Source organism: Columba livia, chromosome 3, assembly GCF_036013475.1.
Source record: "Columba livia isolate bColLiv1 breed racing homer chromosome 3, bColLiv1.pat.W.v2, whole genome shotgun sequence".
NCBI lineage: Eukaryota > Metazoa > Chordata > Aves > Columbiformes > Columbidae > Columba > Columba livia.
Window position 1 is genome coordinate 38103100 of NC_088604.1, and position 17804 is coordinate 38120903.

General features: G+C 41.8%; 1 protein-coding gene across 3 annotated transcripts in view; it reads right to left on the bottom strand.

The window, feature by feature from the left end:
• Window positions 1-684: 684 nt before the first annotated feature.
• Window positions 685-17804, bottom strand: part of RARS2 (arginyl-tRNA synthetase 2, mitochondrial) — a 39025-nt gene continuing 21905 nt past the window's right edge. For all 3 annotated transcript variants that reach the window (XM_005499847.4, XM_065056506.1, XM_021284005.2), the window contains 9 exons: window positions 16470-16530; window positions 12229-12305; window positions 10818-10942; window positions 6679-6746; window positions 6470-6579; window positions 5203-5298; window positions 2954-3028; window positions 1975-2038; window positions 685-831 (listed from right to left, as the gene is read on the bottom strand). In XM_005499847.4, coding sequence (XP_005499904.4) covers window positions 745-831; window positions 1975-2038; window positions 2954-3028; window positions 5203-5298; window positions 6470-6579; window positions 6679-6746; window positions 10818-10942; window positions 12229-12305; window positions 16470-16530 — 763 coding nt within the window. In that variant the 3' untranslated portion in view covers window positions 685-744. The remainder of the gene's footprint in view (window positions 832-1974; window positions 2039-2953; window positions 3029-5202; window positions 5299-6469; window positions 6580-6678; window positions 6747-10817; window positions 10943-12228; window positions 12306-16469; window positions 16531-17804) is intronic.

Genomic DNA, 17804 nt, shown 5'->3' on the forward strand with positions numbered 1-17804 from the left:
TGGTGGGGGGTGGTGGGGTGCATTTCCAAGGCTGGAGCAGCCTCCTGCCCTCCCTTACGTGTGACGCTCCATCTCTCTTCAGCGGTGTGAAGGCTCAGGGGTGCCAAGCAGCACCTGCCACGTCTGACCGTGTGTACCGTGCTGAGGGAGCACTCTGTGGTTCCTGTTCCACCAGCTGGGCAGAAAACCCTCTTGTCCTGGTCATCAGGGTGGTGTGACAGAGAAATGGGTGAGGAACAGGATGTGACAGCTGGTCTTGGCTGACGTTCCTGAAGGGGGAGTGCAGTACAACAAACAAGAAAAAAATCTCTGGCAAGGTCTGACTCAAGTTTGTTACAATCCACAGAGCACCTGTAGCTGTTGTACCATTAGGCCTAAGTAAACAATGGCAACTGCAGAAGAGGAGAACTCTGACCACTGAGGACATCACACTTATTGCCACTTCCTCTGCCAAAAGGATGATATATTTACAAAGGTAAATACAGAGCAGTTCTCTTTTATGGGAAACACCAGCTAGACTAGTGTCTTAAGTACACCACTCCTACCAAGGGCCTGGGAGAAAGTGACTGTGGCAACCCTGGCCTGCCCCAACTGGCTGTGCTGTGCAAGCTCTTCTGCAGTCAGTATGATGGTGCAGACAGCAGGTTTCTTGACTGTGCTAGCAATAACACACAGGGGAGTATCTTCTCTTGAAAAAAACCTCCTTTTACTAGGAGACGTGACTTTACACTGCATGCAGCCTCATTACATTTGAGTGACGGGTGTAATGCCAAGAAGTTTCATTCCATTGGCCAGAACCAAGCGTGCAGCTTGAAAGAGACGGAGCCGTGCCTGGAAAACAAGAATAGCCGTCAGTGTCTGGTACTGCTGCAGAGCAAGGCGAAGTTCTCGGGAGCAGCCTGTCAGCTGTGTGCACACTGTGCACATCCCCTGCCCCCATGCAGGGCACTGGGATTTGGACACACAGAATCTGAGTACTGACGCACCACTGCTGGCAGCATTCACACCAGCTGTTGATAACCCACTGCAGTGCCAACAGAGGACACTTCTGTCAACCAAGGCATGCTGGAAAGGGGCGTCCAGCCCATTCTGGTACCCTCAGGGCAGAGTGACCAGAGGAGATGCCTGCAAAAGGAACTAGCAGTGACTAGAAAGTGAAAATCTTCCATGCACCACAGGCTGTTAGAGCCTGGGGATACTGCTGGAATCCCTCCTCTTGCTGTGCCTGAGTTAGAGGCTGTCAAGCAACTATGGGCTGCTTTGAAAAGTCCACTCTTCCTTGTCAATGTCTTGGCTGTTACACAGCTGGCTGTGTGGGAAGGGCTCTATCAATCTTACTCCAAAAAAAAAGGTTATTGAGAGCACAGCTCCACACTTAAGTGTGATTTTCTACCAAAAACAGATGGGTAACTTCTTTTGAAGTAGATGAAAGAGGAAATTAAAAAGGCACTATAATTAGTATATCATTAACTGAGCAGTTAAGGAGTCAAATACTGCCTGGGAGATTAGTAGAAAATAACTTGCATTTGCTTAGAACTCCACATGAAGAGCTGTCAGCCTCAGTGCTTTAGCTAGAGGGGCAGTATAAACAACTTGTGCTATGTAGGTGGCAAGAGGGAGGAGAGCAACTCAGTTATCTCCTAAATCTCCATCTTCCCACATAACCACTAAAGGAAACCATCAGAAACTAACCAGCAGGTTAAATGCTCAAATGTTTACTTTTTAAAAGTTCAGAAGGAAAGGCAATGAGAAGGAAAGGGGTTTGATTTGGTTTGGAGCAGTCGTCCTTATGGAGCATTCTGTTTTGGAAAGGCACAGCCACGCAGAGCAACCCTTGCCATCCCAAATGGCTCCTTAGCCTGCAGGTGCACGTTCACCCAAGTGGTTACACCACTAGGTTGGCAAAGCCCTAATGGGTTGTTCCTCTGGTATGCCCTGTGCAGCCTCCAGCCCCGTAACAACACCGTGCCATACCTGGGCTAGTTCAGGGGCGCTGCCTTTCACAGGAAGAGTTTTATGTGCCACGGCTGCAAGATGGCTGAAATGGAAAGCACAATGAGAACAGTGAGAACAAGCAAGTCTCTTGACAAGAGCAGCACTGTGGGCTAGAGAAAGCAGCAGAACTGGAAGAGCCACAACTGCAGCGTGCCAGAGCTTATTTCCAACAACCTCTCTCACCTGGCTGCGGGAGGACATGGTTTTCTGCAGCCTGCATGTTGTCAGGGCACGCCAACAACAACTTAATGCTCATTAAAAAAAAAAAATCCCCAAAACAATCTCTCCACTCCTCCCCCCAAAAAGCCCCAAAACTGGTCTGGAAAGATCTTTGAGAGCCTGCCTTGTCATTCCCAGGGTGCCTGATTCCTTAGACCATTTTCCTTGTTAAAGCCTTCCCCATACAGGCTCTACAGCATCCTCCTGCAAGTCTACTCCTGTGTTTCACTGTTCAGTTAATTCCGACAGGTCCCTAAGGGGAACCTCCCTATGGAGGTCACATATGCAGTATGACTTAAAGTAATAACATGCTTTGTCCATCTCAACACTTAGTCTGAGATCAGTCGTTAAAAGGGGTTTGGACAGAATTTCCTAGCTGAAATTTTGTGATTTGAGAGCATATTATCAGCTCAAATCTGCTCTTTGAGATATGATTAGTCCTGCATGATTTTGGGTTCTGACACGGTGTTACAGCCAGCTGATTTTTTTTTTTAAAGCAATCATTTTCTGGGGAATTTCCCGGCTCCATTGATCCTGGTACCAACCTCTATCTCTACTATTTATTATATTATTTGCTATCCTACTTTATACCTTTCTTGCTCCAGAGAAACTGTCCCACAAATTTACATCCTCCTGCTGTTTGTACTCTTTAAAGCAGTGCAGATGTGAGGGCTGCAGAGCCAGCTCAGGAAGAGTTGTCTTTACCAGAGATGGATGCCAGTATCAGTAATCACCTTACCTAAGTGTGAGGAGGTAGCTAACAATGTGCTTGGGTTGCAGATCCTGAGAAGATCTATATAGAACCTCATCATACCTGTGAAGACAGAAAAGGATTGTTTGGTGTTAAAGTGGTAGGAAGGTGTACTTGGACCTAAGGCTCATCAGACTTGTTTAAGTCAGAACAAACACGCAACCGCAACTGCAGAATTAACAAAAACAAATCTTCTGAACAAGACCTAAGCCATGTAATTAGCACACAATTGATTTTTTTCTTTGTTGCTCACTTATTATTGAAGGAGATTGCTTCTGCTCCTCATCACGATGGCAGAGCTCAGAGAGGCAGGCTATAGCAAAGAAAACAAGAACTATATTTGCTCCTGGAACATTATGCCTGGTTTTACATTTCAACACTAACTGTGTGTTCCTAGGAGTAAAACCCATGTAGCAAATAACCAAGACAGTCAAAATAGCCCCTTAGAGGATGGTGCGTTTAGTATTATAAATGTAGCTTAGAATGTTAAGTAGCTAAAGGAAATCTTGTAACATTAGAAAAGACAAAAGCAAAGTGCATTTACATAATCCTGGAATAAAATCAACTTATGTAACACAGTATCAAACTGGATAATACAGAATCAAGGAGGTCCATGTCTATTCTCCATGTGTTCCGCTGTCCACTTGCGCACATCATCCTTTTCACAGCCTACAACAAGTTACCAACACCTCTGGGGCTGAATAGATTTCAAATTCCAAGTGGACTACATGCTACTTTCAATCTATTACTCATTAGTCTGCAAAGTTAGTGGTATTCAGAACTGGTTAGCTCATTTTAAGGGCAAATGTTTGGTAGGTTTTCAACAGCAGAAGCAGAGCTGTGGGAAGTTGGCTTTTGACAGCTCAGGAAATGTTTATCATGAGAACTTTTCAAGAAGAATCTACTCATAGCCACTCACAAGGAGGAATGAACAGTAATTGTTACACCTGAAATCATGGGATATTTAAACATGAGTTTGTTAGCCACTGAGTGCCTGGTCTAATGGATAACCTAAATATTGCTGTTTGCTGGAGGTAAAGGCCCCAGGAGATGTTTCATACATATGGTGCTGGGTCAGAGTCAAAGGCCTTTGCAATAAGCAGACCCGAAGCTCCATAAAAGTAATAGCCCTGTAGTGGAGCAAAAATTTCTGGAAACAGACATATGTCTGGGATGCAGTGATCCCTGCAATCAACCTGACACACATTAACCCTGTCAGTTTTTACACGAGACTGGCTATACACTAATCTGATAAAACTCAAGAAATAACCAACAAGTTGGTTTTGGTTTTTTGTTTTTGTTTTTTTTTTTTTGTGAAATACAGTTGTACTGCATAAATAAGATACTACTGGTCTTATTTAGAGTGCTGGTTGGCCTTGCTGTTCCTCAAGAGAACGTGTAGCATACGATAACCTGCAGGCAGACCTCTTGTGGCAATTATAGTTAGCAATTATAGTTTAACTCTGCAACCTACAGGTGCAGGCTAGAAGGAGCCACCTGGGACTCTGACATGACTTTTGGAAGTCCGAATTTTAAGCAGATGCCCTCAAGAAGGCCTTCGTGTGGCCAAAGGAGTTAACTCTCTGGCGCTGTGCGGTGCGCAATGCAGTATATAGGGCCTCTCACTAGGAATTCTGAAAGACTCAATTACTTCCAACTCCATCACAGACACTCCATCACGGACAACTCTTCTGTCTCTGTATTTTAATTACATACCTATGACATAATGAAAACAGAAACTGTTGAATTTTAAGACTGAATTAATGAAGAATATTATTGCTATTAACAGGTAGTAGATGTGCATGTTCAGTGGCTCTGAAGGATGCTGAGCTACTCAGTGTGCACCCACACACTCCATTTCACCTCACCCAGCAGCACTTCCTCTCCCCTTTCCCACATGATAAAAACAGAACAAGAGGGACCAAGCAAATCCGCAGCCAATATTTATATAGAGCTTAGCGTATTTTTGTGAGGACGAGAAATAGTTAAGAGGCTCCTGCACACAGAGTATGCCTGTATTCCAAATATTGCTTTTTCCCCTCATATGGCTCCTAAAGTCCACAAAGATTTCAAGTGAAGGCTGCTGCTGCAATCAGTATGACCCAACAGACAAGCCGTTGCCTGAAATAGCCATTTTTCTTTTATGATCATGCAGCCTGTGTCTGCTCAACAGGCTGGCAGCAAATCCATAAGTTTATTTTAAGAGAACTGGTATTTGGAAAGAAAACTAGACAAACCTGAGAAGATGCTGAAGAACAGAGATGGCATCTGGCTCTTGCAAGCACGCCACATTAATGTCAGTTAGCTGCTCATTCCCATGCATCTGTTCTAAACTAAAATGTAAGAACAAAAAGCAAATATTGGATGAAAAACTCTTGTTAGCAAAGCTGAAGAAGAAAAACATTAATTTGTGGTTTTAAGGAAAAAGGGTAGGCTTCTACAGCTCAAGCTGAGACAGATGAGCTGACTTCAACCCAAGATAGAAACAATTAAAATTTGTGCCAGCCACTCAGTATTAACAGGACTAGAGAGAGACATGAACAACAGGTCCAGAATCTGATGCTAAGAGGATTGGGGAGGTAGCCAATACCCCAGTAATGGTACCCTAGAACGTCTCCTTCTCTGGACACTCAAAACCCGCCTGGACACCTTCCTGTGTAACCTCATCTAGGTGTTCCTGCTCTGGCGGGGGGATTGGACTGGATGATCTTTTGAGGTCTCTTCCAATCCCTGACATTCTGTGATTCTGTGATCAATACCAAGATGATAAGGGGGTACAAGAAGAACAGAGTACAGAGAGGGATCAGGCTGGCACGCTGTCCCCAAACACCATCTGCTAGTGCCATTGCCTGAGACAGAACACCAGGTTGGTACAGACCTTTGGCCTCATCCAGGAATGCATCTTACATGCTTTTATGAAAACACACATCCGTGTCTACATTAAAAATGCTCCGACAGATCACTATAATTGATAAAACTGTTCAAACTGGACTATTCTGAAATGCTTTTAAATAAAATAATTAAATATGTCCGGTGTTTGACTAGAGTCAACAGGAAGGGGTGTGCTTTTAACCTTGGTTACCAACAGTAGGAAATAACAGAATGTTAAAAAGATACCAGCTACAGCAGTAGCCAAAAACATTAAAGTTCTGTGATTTGGTACAGTTTAAATGTACAGGCATTTTTGTTTTTACATTAGTTTCCTTAATCCTAGGGCTACCATTCTTCATCACTGACACCAACTACACAGGGAGGCTGTTCTAGAACAGAGAAAGCACATGAGCAGCTGGCTCAGCCCTGTGGAAATGAGGTGGAAATTTAATTTTAAATGGCTTGCTCTTCTGTGAAGTCTCAGTGATTCCTATCAAACTCATACCTCTGCTGAAAAAGTGAACATGTGTCACGTTCAGGGAAAGAGTTAACACTACTACTTAACAAAGCAGTAAGTTAATAAGTTAAAATACATGTCAAACTGTACTTTTGCATTACAAATGCTCCTCTTACCTATGGAGTCTGGCATGGGTGTACTGCAAGAACACGCCTGTATCTCCACGACTTTGAAGAGCTCTGTCCCAGCTAAACTGATAATCAGATGACAGAAGGCCCCGGAAATCCTGGAACAATAAATTAATGTCACCTACATATGGCTCTCCATCCCAATTTTTAACTTTTCACAGAAGATGCAAACGCCTTGGGAGGCAGCTCAGACTCACCTGAATAATTAGTGCCGCAAGACCAACTTTCTCTGCTGTCTCCATAGGGTCTTCTATCTCTTTAGTAGCTGAAAAGAAACAGATAAAAGAAATCCTAAGTCTGTAGTAGCATAACAACTCCCTTGTTCAGACTTGAAGATGCCAATAAAACAGCTTCTTGTAAAAGTGTGAGCTAGCAATATGGAAATTGTCAGGATGCCTACAGCAAGAATCTCAGGATGTAAAACTTCCATAAAAGCTGAGATACAGCTATTTCAGATGGGCTCTTCCCCACTTCCCCTCATACGTGCAATGCAGATTTTAAAGTCAGAAGGGTTCATTACAACAGCCTCGATAGACTACGAGGAGTTTCTCTTCACAATTCAGACAGCCAGTCTCAGGAAGAGAACGACAGAGCAATTCAGATTCTGTTTAAAAACTCCAAAGAAGGCATAAATAGTCAAAGAAAAATTGTTCCAATGGCTAATGGAGCAGTCGAATGTACATTTAGGGAGTATTCAGACCATCCACTGTAGCTGTCTAAACTGACTATACTGAGAGAAGCTGAACTCAGAGAATCATGGAATAGTTTGGGTTGGAAGGGACCTTCAGAGGTCATCTAGTCCAAGCCCCTGCCATGGGCAGGGACATCTTCAACTGGATTAGGTTACTCAAAGCCTCATCCATCCTGACCTTGAACACTTCCAGTGATGGGGCATCTACAACTGGGTAACCCAAGTGTCTCACCACCCTCATCATAAAAAAAATTCTTCCAATCTAAACCTACTCTTTTTGAGTTTAAAACCATTGTCCCTTGTACTGTCACTACAGGCCCTGATAAAAAAAAAAAAAAAGTATATCTTCATCTTTCATATAAGCTCCCTTTATACAATGAAAGGCTGCAGTAACAAGATCTCCCCAGAGCTTTCTCTTCTCCAGGCTGAACAACCCCAACTCTCTCAGCCTGTCTTCATAGAGCAGGGGCTCCAGCCCTCTGACCATCTTGGTGGCCTCCTCTGGACTTGGTCCAACAGGTCCATGTCCTTCCTATGTTGAGGACTCCAGAGCTGCACACAGTACTCCAGATGGGGCCTCACCAGAGCAGAGTAGAAGGGCAGACTCAGCCTCCTTGACCTGCTGGCCACACTTCTTTTGATGCAGTCCAGGATACGGTTGGCTTTATGAGCTGCACATACATATTACCAGCTCATGTCCAATTTTTCACCCAGCAGTACCCCTAAGTCCCTCTCTGGAGGGATGCTCTCTATCCCTTCATCCCCCAGGCTATACTGATACCGGTGATTGCTCTGACCTTGGCCTTCTTGAACTTCATGAGGTTTGCACAGGCCCACTCCTCAAGCCCGTCCAGTTCCCTCTGAATGGCATCCCATCCCTCAGGCATGTCAACTGCACCACTCAGCTTGGTGTCATCTGCAAACTTGCTGAGAGTGCACTGAATCCCACTGTCTATGTCACTGATGAAGATATTAGATAGTACTGGTCCCAGTACAGACCCCTGAGGGACACCGCTTCTTACTGGTCTCCACCTTGGACACTGAGCAATCACCACGGCCATCCAGCCAATTCCTCATCCCATCCTCCTAACAGTCCATTCATTAAATTATTATCTCTCCAATTTAGAGGTAAGAATGTTGTGGGAGACCATATCCAAGGCTTTACAGAAGTCCAGGCAGATGACGTCCATAGCTCTTCCCTTGTCCACTGGTACAGTCACTCCATCACAGAAGGCCACCAGATTAGTCAGGCACAATTTGCTCTCCTCCCTGGGTAGACGTGACAAGAACCTCTCCAAACAGACTGAACTTAAGTGTATCATTACAAAACCTAATTAATCTAGAAGAGCCTAAGAAAGAATATCCTTAAAGCAGCTGCAGAGACATGTCTGCAAAGTGATTTCCAGCTTTTTCACAGCTCAAGTGATATTCTTCAGCAGAAAAGCAGCATGCTCTTGCGTACAGAAATTCAAAGGGTTTGTTTCATTCCCTGTCTCCCAGGGAAGTTCACAGGGCCAAGCTGGTGCTCCAGTTCATAAGAAGTACAGTAAACTTGGCTATATAAGAGCACTTCAGTTGCTGCATCTTCTGAGAAATCGATTACTTGTGTTTGGACCCATAATCTTGCCTAGTGAAAAGGTGATGCTTTTGACATATGTAATGCTGTTATTAAACTCAGGTCACACTGTGCTCTACCAGGGTCTCCTCTTCCTGTTTGCCTCTGCTGGAGAGAAAGGAGGATTCCTATCATAGCCTTTTACACAGCAAATCTGTTCCACTTTAGCAAGGGCTACGTCCATTTTTTTTATTGTGGTATATATAATCTATTAAATTTGCAGAGTTCAGTTTATGATTTCCTGTCCCAGGTGATTTCCTACTAACAGTGGAACATGGAGAATTCAGCTGTTCCCTTAAGGCACCACATAAGCTAAACCAGGTCTGCAGTACAGTTTTAGTCCTTAGATTTCTGTCTTTTGCTTTGCTATTTCTTTGTGCCAGGTCAGCAAAACTAATTGACATAACTTTGAGTAGTTCACACTACTCATACCTTTCCTATTTACAAAATTTAGAAAGGACTAAGCTTGGAAAGTGTGGGGACAGTTCATGGCCCTGAGAAATCTAAGACTGGCCTTTCATTCTCAAAGACATATGTTTAGATCATGTTATTACATTTCATAACTGAGATCTGTTTCAAAACAGGACTGTTTAGATGCTTCAAGAGACATAGACAAAGCTGTTTAAGAGAAAGTAAAGCAGCAAAGGAAACAATAGGCATTCTAGAGAGTAACTACTGCAGAATTCATTGAGATGAATAGAAAAAAAACAGGTTGCCAATAATGGAAATTTAAATAACAGAAGAACTGTGTACAGCAAATAAAGTGTTTATATAAAGGTACTTAAGTAAGCAGCTTCAGCTCCACGTGGCTTTTAAAGCTAGCATTGGCTGTTAGATGCCCCACTCCCAAAATTTTTCCAATGACAGTGAGGCATTTTGATGCCACACACAAGTCTGTAATATCTTCCACTGTGTATCCGAACACTTTTCAAACATTTAAGACATTGCTATGAGTCAGGGATTTAAGATTTCTAATTTAAGAAAGGGGCAGTAAGGCAGGAATTCAAACATAAGGGTTGACATTTCTACAAGCACAGGTAGGATTTAGGATCTAGTGGATAAGCTCTGGGGAATGCTGCAGTGTCATCTGAACACATTACTTCTTTCAGCTGTACTTCTGCCTACTGCTTGCGCAATGGAACATGGGTCTGTACCTCTGCCATGTCAGTTCAGTCCAGCATAAAAATAAGTTTGCTTTCGATCAGCTATGATACTAACCTTTAAACTGAAGCTCTAAGCTCCAGTCCTCTCTGCAGTAAAACTGGTTTGAATCAAAGTCCACCCTTCTATCATTCTGCATGCCCCCCCTTCTCCTTGTTCATTCTACAAGCAAAATTGTCTGGATTAAAAAAGCTGGAGAGGCAAACAAGGAAGAAGCACGTCACGTAAGCTGAACAGTTCATTGATTGAATTCAGCACCCAACTCCCGAAAGCACAAGAGGGGGCAGCATTTCCCCGGGAACTGCTTGAATCTTTATTGTGTCAAGAGAAAACAGCTCTAGAGCAGCAGCCTGAGGTCCAGGCAAACATCCCCTTCTGCAGGTTCTGCTGCAGAGCAGTGATCTCCTGCGGACTCCAGAAACAGTCATGAAGCTGGGGGGTGACATGGCAGCAATTGCAGACAAGCTACACTAAATCTTGCCAGAGAAAACTGTCAGAGCTACAAATCCTTTGGATGAAACCTGCCTGTTCCCTCACCACCAGCCCCAACCCCACTATTGATTAGTTTGTCTCTCCAGAAAAAAGCAACTGTTGTCCCCTCAAAGGCAGATACTTCCTTCCAAGTGCAAAAGCACAATGAAATAATTTCACTGAATGTTAAAATTTGCAAATCTGTAATTTAGGGAAGCTCAGAGAGTTGCAAAGGATTATGTTAACATTGTTTATATGGGAGATAGGAAAAATGCACAAATCAAGGCATATCACTGTGATTAGTCTGATGCAGGGAAAAGTGAAGGGTAGAAAAAAATGACACATTTTTGATCAACACAGAACATCAAAACAAATTAATAAGACCTGAAATAGCTAACTTTTTGCAGAGGCCATGTTTTGTAACATCCGTGAGCGAACTTCATTCAAAACATCTTCCAGGAAAACTACTTCTCCTCTTCGAGTCTTCATCCCTTGAACTAGTCCAAAAGACACATGCTGGCACCTGTGTTGAAAAGCAGCAGGACCTAAAATTAAATTTTAATCAAGAGAAATGTTTGCAGTGTTTGTTCAGTGCTGGATTCTTACCAGGAACCAGTAATAACAGCTGAATAAATAGTGCTCCAACATGGGAATCTTGGTGATATAATCAGTAACTCTCAGTTCAGCTACCAAAGCTTCATACTTATTATATAATGGGAAAATTATGATCAGAATTATGATAACCTGGTCACTTGCGTGCTCTTGGGAACCTCTCTTGCTACTAGCTTTAGTACAGAGGACTCAACACAATAAATTGCAATAAATTGAGGAGAGGCAGGATGTAGACAGATCAAATTACTGTGGCAGCACAGAAGTGTTAATAACATTACAAATGGAGTCATAATAATTAAATTGTGGCCACATTAAACTAAAAGTGTAATTAATCATTGCTAATAACAAAACATTCATTGTGCCTGCTTAAAATAATCCCAAGCATTATTCTGGATCCATAATCTAAGGTAATTTCAGTGCAACTTTAAGCACTATGAAAGGAGGCAGATTAGTATTCCTGAAGGCTAAAATTCTGTATTTAACCACAAAAGACATGCATTCTGTCAGAGAGGAATATGATTTAGCCTGCAGATCCATTATTGACCTTTGCTCAGATTGCTAACAAGATTGGTAATTACAATGAATAACAGTGGGGATACATTTCCCTGCAATAGGTACTTCAATCCTCAGATTGAATCCTCAGATTCAGATCTCTGCTAAAATATTGTACTTCAAGAAGTAATTGTTTCATATGGGATCACACAATACCCCAGAAGCTATGCCATGAAGCCTCTCTCTAAAAGATTGTTTCCCTTTTTCCCATCTTTACATCAAGCAGTTATGAAAGACCGCTTCAATGAGAGGCAGGGTTTTCACATCCTGAACACATAAAATAAAGCAGCCCAGCAGGAGCGGACATACAGAATGAAAAGGTTGATGCCAAGGACCCGAAGCCCACAAGGCCCTCGGCTCTGAAGGTTTTGTTTTTTTTATGTTTTCCTCCTCACTGGACTAGCATTAGTTGGGTCCTACAGACCAAATGTCTGCTTGCACTCTGGAGCTCAGTGGTTGCACACCAGCAGCACGTCTTGTAGCCTAGTTTCATCCAAAATGCCTACACATGCCTACAGTGTGGTGGTGGATAGATACAATCAGGAGATTCCCTCCAAAAGAACACTCCACCGAAATTCCAATGTACATATTACGTACTCTTAAAAAAAGAAAAAAAGTATGTAATAAAGATTCATAAATACATACCTTTCTGCCCACTCATAACCCATGAGCTTCAGTATTTGAAACAAATGTTGGAAGTGATTACTTTGAGTTTTATCTGTCTAAGGAATAGAATTGGTGCATATTAGAACACACTCCAAATTTGATAAGGATTAGCTTTTAACACACAAACACACAATACCACACATACTGTGCCAGTAAGCCACCGCAAGCAGAATTAAGACCTATAAGGACAGGTAAGACTTGAAAATGTAACAGCTGGAATCTATGGCAATGGGATTTTGCATCTTGTCAGAAAAAGTAACCTACCTTTGAAAAAAATCATTGTTCCTAGGTTATGAAGCCAAAGCCATGAACAGAAACGAAACCTTGATGTTTAGTGTCACATAAACTGTGAGCTGCCCATCAAACAAAATGTCTCCATTTTCACTTCAGAACCTTGTTGCTCTTGTTATATTCCCATATTTTACATCACCAAACTTTAAGGTTCCTTTGGCTTAGGAACAGAACATCTCTTTAAGCTCTCTCTCTCCAGAACCCACTAGTTTCTTTTGTCTCCAGCATGATTTCAGGAGCTTTACATCATAAGTCCGGTGCATAATTTAAAAAAAAAAAAAGTATAAATTATCACGTTTTCATATTAATGATGCATCTTGTGCTCTCTTCCACTTCCAGATACTCTTTCCCACAACTCAAGGCAGTTTCTGGTGGAAGTTTCTTTATGTCTAACAATGATCTTTGTGTTTCTAGCTACAGCTGTTGCTATGAAGTTCACTTTCTTACCTAGTTGCTTTGACTTCATCACTTAAAGACTCCTTTGTCCCTCCTTAAAAAACACTGCAGTGATAAACAAATAATCACTATTTCTTTATTAGTTTGGTGTTGCAAGACAGTCAGCAGCGAGTGAAGTGCATATCTGCATTTTTTCTCAACTCTATCGTTGTATCAAACCTCAAGCACCTGCCTCCTCTTTCACCGTCCCTCCTAACCTGCTCTGCTCCCGTCTATCACCTCTCTCTGTGCTGATTCACAAGCAAGGCTGATAAATGGATGGCGGTGCTCAGCATCTCAAACAATGCCTTACAAGCTCTTTTCCATACACTTTACATATGAGAGAAGCTCTCTGTACCTGTAACAAAGCCAGATGTCTCTCACTGAAAGATCTCACAATGAACTTTAACAAGCTTAGATTGAGGCCCGCTCACTGGCCAATGCTGCCTTGTGGTTTCCTCTACTTCTCTCTAGGTCTGAATCCATCTCTATTCTCCTGTTTTACATGAGATTATATATTCTGTGACAGAAAATGGTTTTGTTTTGTGTACACAACAGCATGTCCCTCACCACCTGGACCACAATTATAGCATTTAAAAGCCTTTTTGGAGGACTGCAGTCTTTTGTGAGTAGGTATTGTGATAAAACATCATACTCACTGACAAAAGACTCCAGTCCTTCTGAAAAGAATTTTTTCTTTGTGGCTGTTCACAGAGCGTAGTTTTCAGCTAAAACAAAACTAAAAGCCAACTTACATTTGCAATTACTTGTCTCAGCCAATGTACATAGAAATAGCATACAGAAGAATGTTCAAAATCATCAACAGAAATAATCTAATAATAATTTAATAGCTTTTTAAAATGATCATTTAAACTCCCATTGAAATAAGAACATGAAAAGAGAAGCCAAGGTAAGAACACCTAACAGGCAGTACAAGCTGAATTCCAGGTTTCAGCTGGCAACCTGAAAATTAAGTATCAACCCCTGTGCTTCAGGAATGCTGTGCGATACAGCAAGAAGCATAACAGTGAGGGCTTATTATGCTTGAACAATCCACACAATTAAAATTGCATGAAAAGCAAATTTGTTAAGAAGGATGGAAATAAATACTAGGAGTACCACACAACTTTATCTCTGCCTAAAATTAATACCCAAAACATGGATGTGTAAGTTGGTTAATAAAGAAGAACCCACAGACACTAAACCGAGATTTTTTTCATAGTTTCATAGCATGGCAAAAATAACACAAACGCTCAAAAAGAAGATTCATATTATGAAGAATGGCATTTTTTTTCTTTACAGGCCCCAAAATCATCTGTGTCCAAATGCGGTCTAAGCAGTTAGCTTTATGGGAGAGATTTGCAGTCACGACAATGTGGATTATATTAATATTTAATTCTTCATATACAGAAGTGTTTTCATCTCCTGTTTTGCATACAACACTCAACAGAATCTTAGCATGTCTTTAATAATACGTCACACATTTTTAAATGTTTTTAATGTTTTGCTCATATCACTGCATTTTTATGAATTAAGTAGGATTTTTTAAAAATATAAATTGATGAATGCACTTATTTGTAGCATTACAACTAATAAACCAATTTAATGTTCTTTTAAACAAGTTGATCTGACAAGAATAAGATGATCTTATGCAATAAGACTCTAAACAATTTTCTTGTAACAAGATTGGGATTCTGAAATACATTTGTATTTAATAATGAAAGACTGAAAATATCAGTGTTCTTGCCTAAACCCATGAAGTCCTCCCACCTCTGGTAACACTGAGTAAATTATAACCCACTACAAAGCATTGGCACAAAACAGCAGCAAAACTCAGCAAGGCTGGCAGCTCCATCATCAGGCTATCTGTCCCGCAAACTCTTTTAATAGTTTACGTTACCACCCTCTTGTTTTATGACCCACTTTCTAAGCCCCCAGAAAGTCAGAAATTATAGAAATACTAACCATGTAATCCAAAAACTACACAGCCCTAGCAAGGTTGAGAGGACAGGACTAGACAGGCTGATCTGTCATTACCAACTTCAATGAGACAGATTCTGACGGTCATATCAATCACACCACAGTCCGGCTGTGCTGTGTATCTGTTTGGACCAGGAGTCGATCAAAGATACCCAAGCAAGGAAGTGAATGATTACCAGAGTTCAGCTATGAGAAACGAGTCAACTCAAGACTGTTGCTTTTGTACCTCCTCACTCTATTAGTTTAACATTCAGCCTCCATCCTAATTCGTGCAAAATACTCACCCAACTATTTTCTTTTTTTCTAATGACTCCTTCTGCCTTGGTCCCTGCTACTTCATGGTATAAAAAATACAAATAATTCTATACTCACATGAACTAAGCAGGGATCTTCCTTAACTCCTAAAGCATTGCACTTTCCCAGCAACACTGCCCTTCGATGCCAGTGAATCTACTACCTTCCAGTCAGTAGAGGTAACCTCCTCCCAAAAAACACAACAAAAAAACCCTGTTCTGTGACCACCTGTGGGAATGACAAGTTGGTAGAATCTTCCTGAAGACTGAAAATAAAAGGAGGAATGTGACTTAACTAAAAGTCACACTTTAAACCATCTGGGTATTTAATTTCATGCTTACTGATCTCTTCCCCCTCCCCTGATTCATGGTATTTCTAATATTATATTGGCTTTTGAAAGTCTTGCACCAGAGAATATTTATGGGCTTTACCAAACACATCACAAAGAACATGCCAGAAACCTGCAGATTTTTTCCTCAGATCATTAACTGACTTCACATAACAGAATACAGTTTTCAATTTTTTTTGTTCTAAATCTGGGGAAAAGAAAAACGTAAAAGCATTGTGTGATACATCCTTGGTAATATTAAAGCAAAGAAGTTTCACACAAGTGTGGGGATAATCCTGCTATTGATTACAGATACTGCTGAAATTGTTAAAAAGCAAATTAATCAAACCAAGAAACGTAAAAAGATTTTCTGTCTACAGCTGCTCCACATTGATTAAGCAGTACTTTATGTGCAACTTCCACATAATGAAACCAAGGCACTCTTCAAAGCCATAAAAATTTACATTTCAGATGAGACACCAGGACTTCAGCGTAGACCTAGATTCATTTCAGAGCATTAATTTCTAAATTTCTAAATTAACATTTTACAACCTTTTATAACACTAACAGATTTTTCTGACTTTTTAAAATATTAATCACAACATTTATATGGAAAATATATCAATTGAGTAATAGTCCATTTAAAATGAATCGCAATTAATTTTTAAAACAAAGAATAACTCCAGAGCTGATTTTTCAACTGTTCGGTGGGTTGTGAATCAAAACAAAACCAAGAAGCACTGCCACATAGAGGGACAGTTGCTGAGCAGTAAGGGCATCTATTTTACTGCCCCAAAAAACATATGCCAGAATCATACTGGGAGTAAAAGGCTCCCTGGATTATTGGTGACAGTCAGGCTCTAAAGTGTTTGGTCAATCTAGAATTACTTACCACATAAATCATAGTATCCCAGCTATGCTTATTCATTCGGTCTATAGCAGCAGCAAGATCTCTGAAAAAGATAATGAGAAACTGTTTGGAGTGTCACTCAAACATACCTCTTAATTTGCCCCTCGGGAAAATAATCTACTTTTATGAAGGCAAGAGGACTGCCAGATTAGAGGGTCCATGTATGCCTGACATAAAAAAGAGGACACGTATATTTCTGTTCACAATGTGTTTGAATTTTTTTTTTTTTTTTTTACCATCAGCTATGAAAATTACTGAGGAAACAGTTCTGGTCTGTCTCCCTGCTGGGACAATCAATCAACTGGGAGACTTGAGAGAAACGACCCTCTCCTGGAAAACTAACCCAGTGCTCAGTGGTAGGCTATATGATAAAAAACTCTTCTTCACACACACAAAGCAGACAGAGAAACAACTCACTCGAGTCTCTCCCAGGGCTGTCACAGCAAAGCCATTAGCCCCATGTCCCAGTCTGAAACTCACCTCAGGGGTCACAAGAAGCAGCTCTGTGGGCCACCTTCTGACTGAGGGAGGTTACTGCCTAAGGGACATGGAACATATGGGATGCAAGGGAAAAGCACTTTGCAATTGCACAAGGCTTATTATGGGATGTTTAGGGCAGGAACAAAAGATATGAGAAGGCAGATAACATGATAAAAGGGGCAGGTGGCTTGTAAACTGATTGCTGGTTAGTATGTTTGTCCAGTTGTGCCCTGCACCTGATCAGCACAGCCTGTCCTGTCATCTTCTTATTAAACTCCACCTTAAACTTTTCCTGGGTGAGGGTGTCGCTCTTCTGTGTGCGTGTATGTTTGGAGGTCTAAGTATCAGCAACTGGAGCTGTGAACCACTGGTTATACAGGGTATGACTCTTTGGTGCCAGCAACTGAAGGGACTGGAGGTAAGTGAAATTAAGTGATAGCAACCAGAGTCTGACCATGTGTTACAGAGGCCAAGATGTCTCTGCTGCCAACAAGCGAAGTGAGGACACACATGTCCACATGATTGACAGCAAACATCAAGCTGAATTAGCCAGCAAGCAGGTGAAGTGCCCTGGAAGCCAGGCACATGTGTGTCTTCAAAGATGAAGCACCCAGAGGAATCTGTACTGTGGGCATCAGGGGGTCCAGGCCAACTGCTGAGAGACCATGGGGCATGGGGTTAATGGAGAAAGACCCACCTGTGGACATGTGTGTCTCTGTGGAGGAGGCAACAGGGGAGATCCAGGGCCAGCTGCTGGATGGACCACACATCTAAGCCTCGTTACTGGAGGGAGCTGCTGTGTCTGTACCAGCAGTTGGAGTGGGACAATGGGTCGTG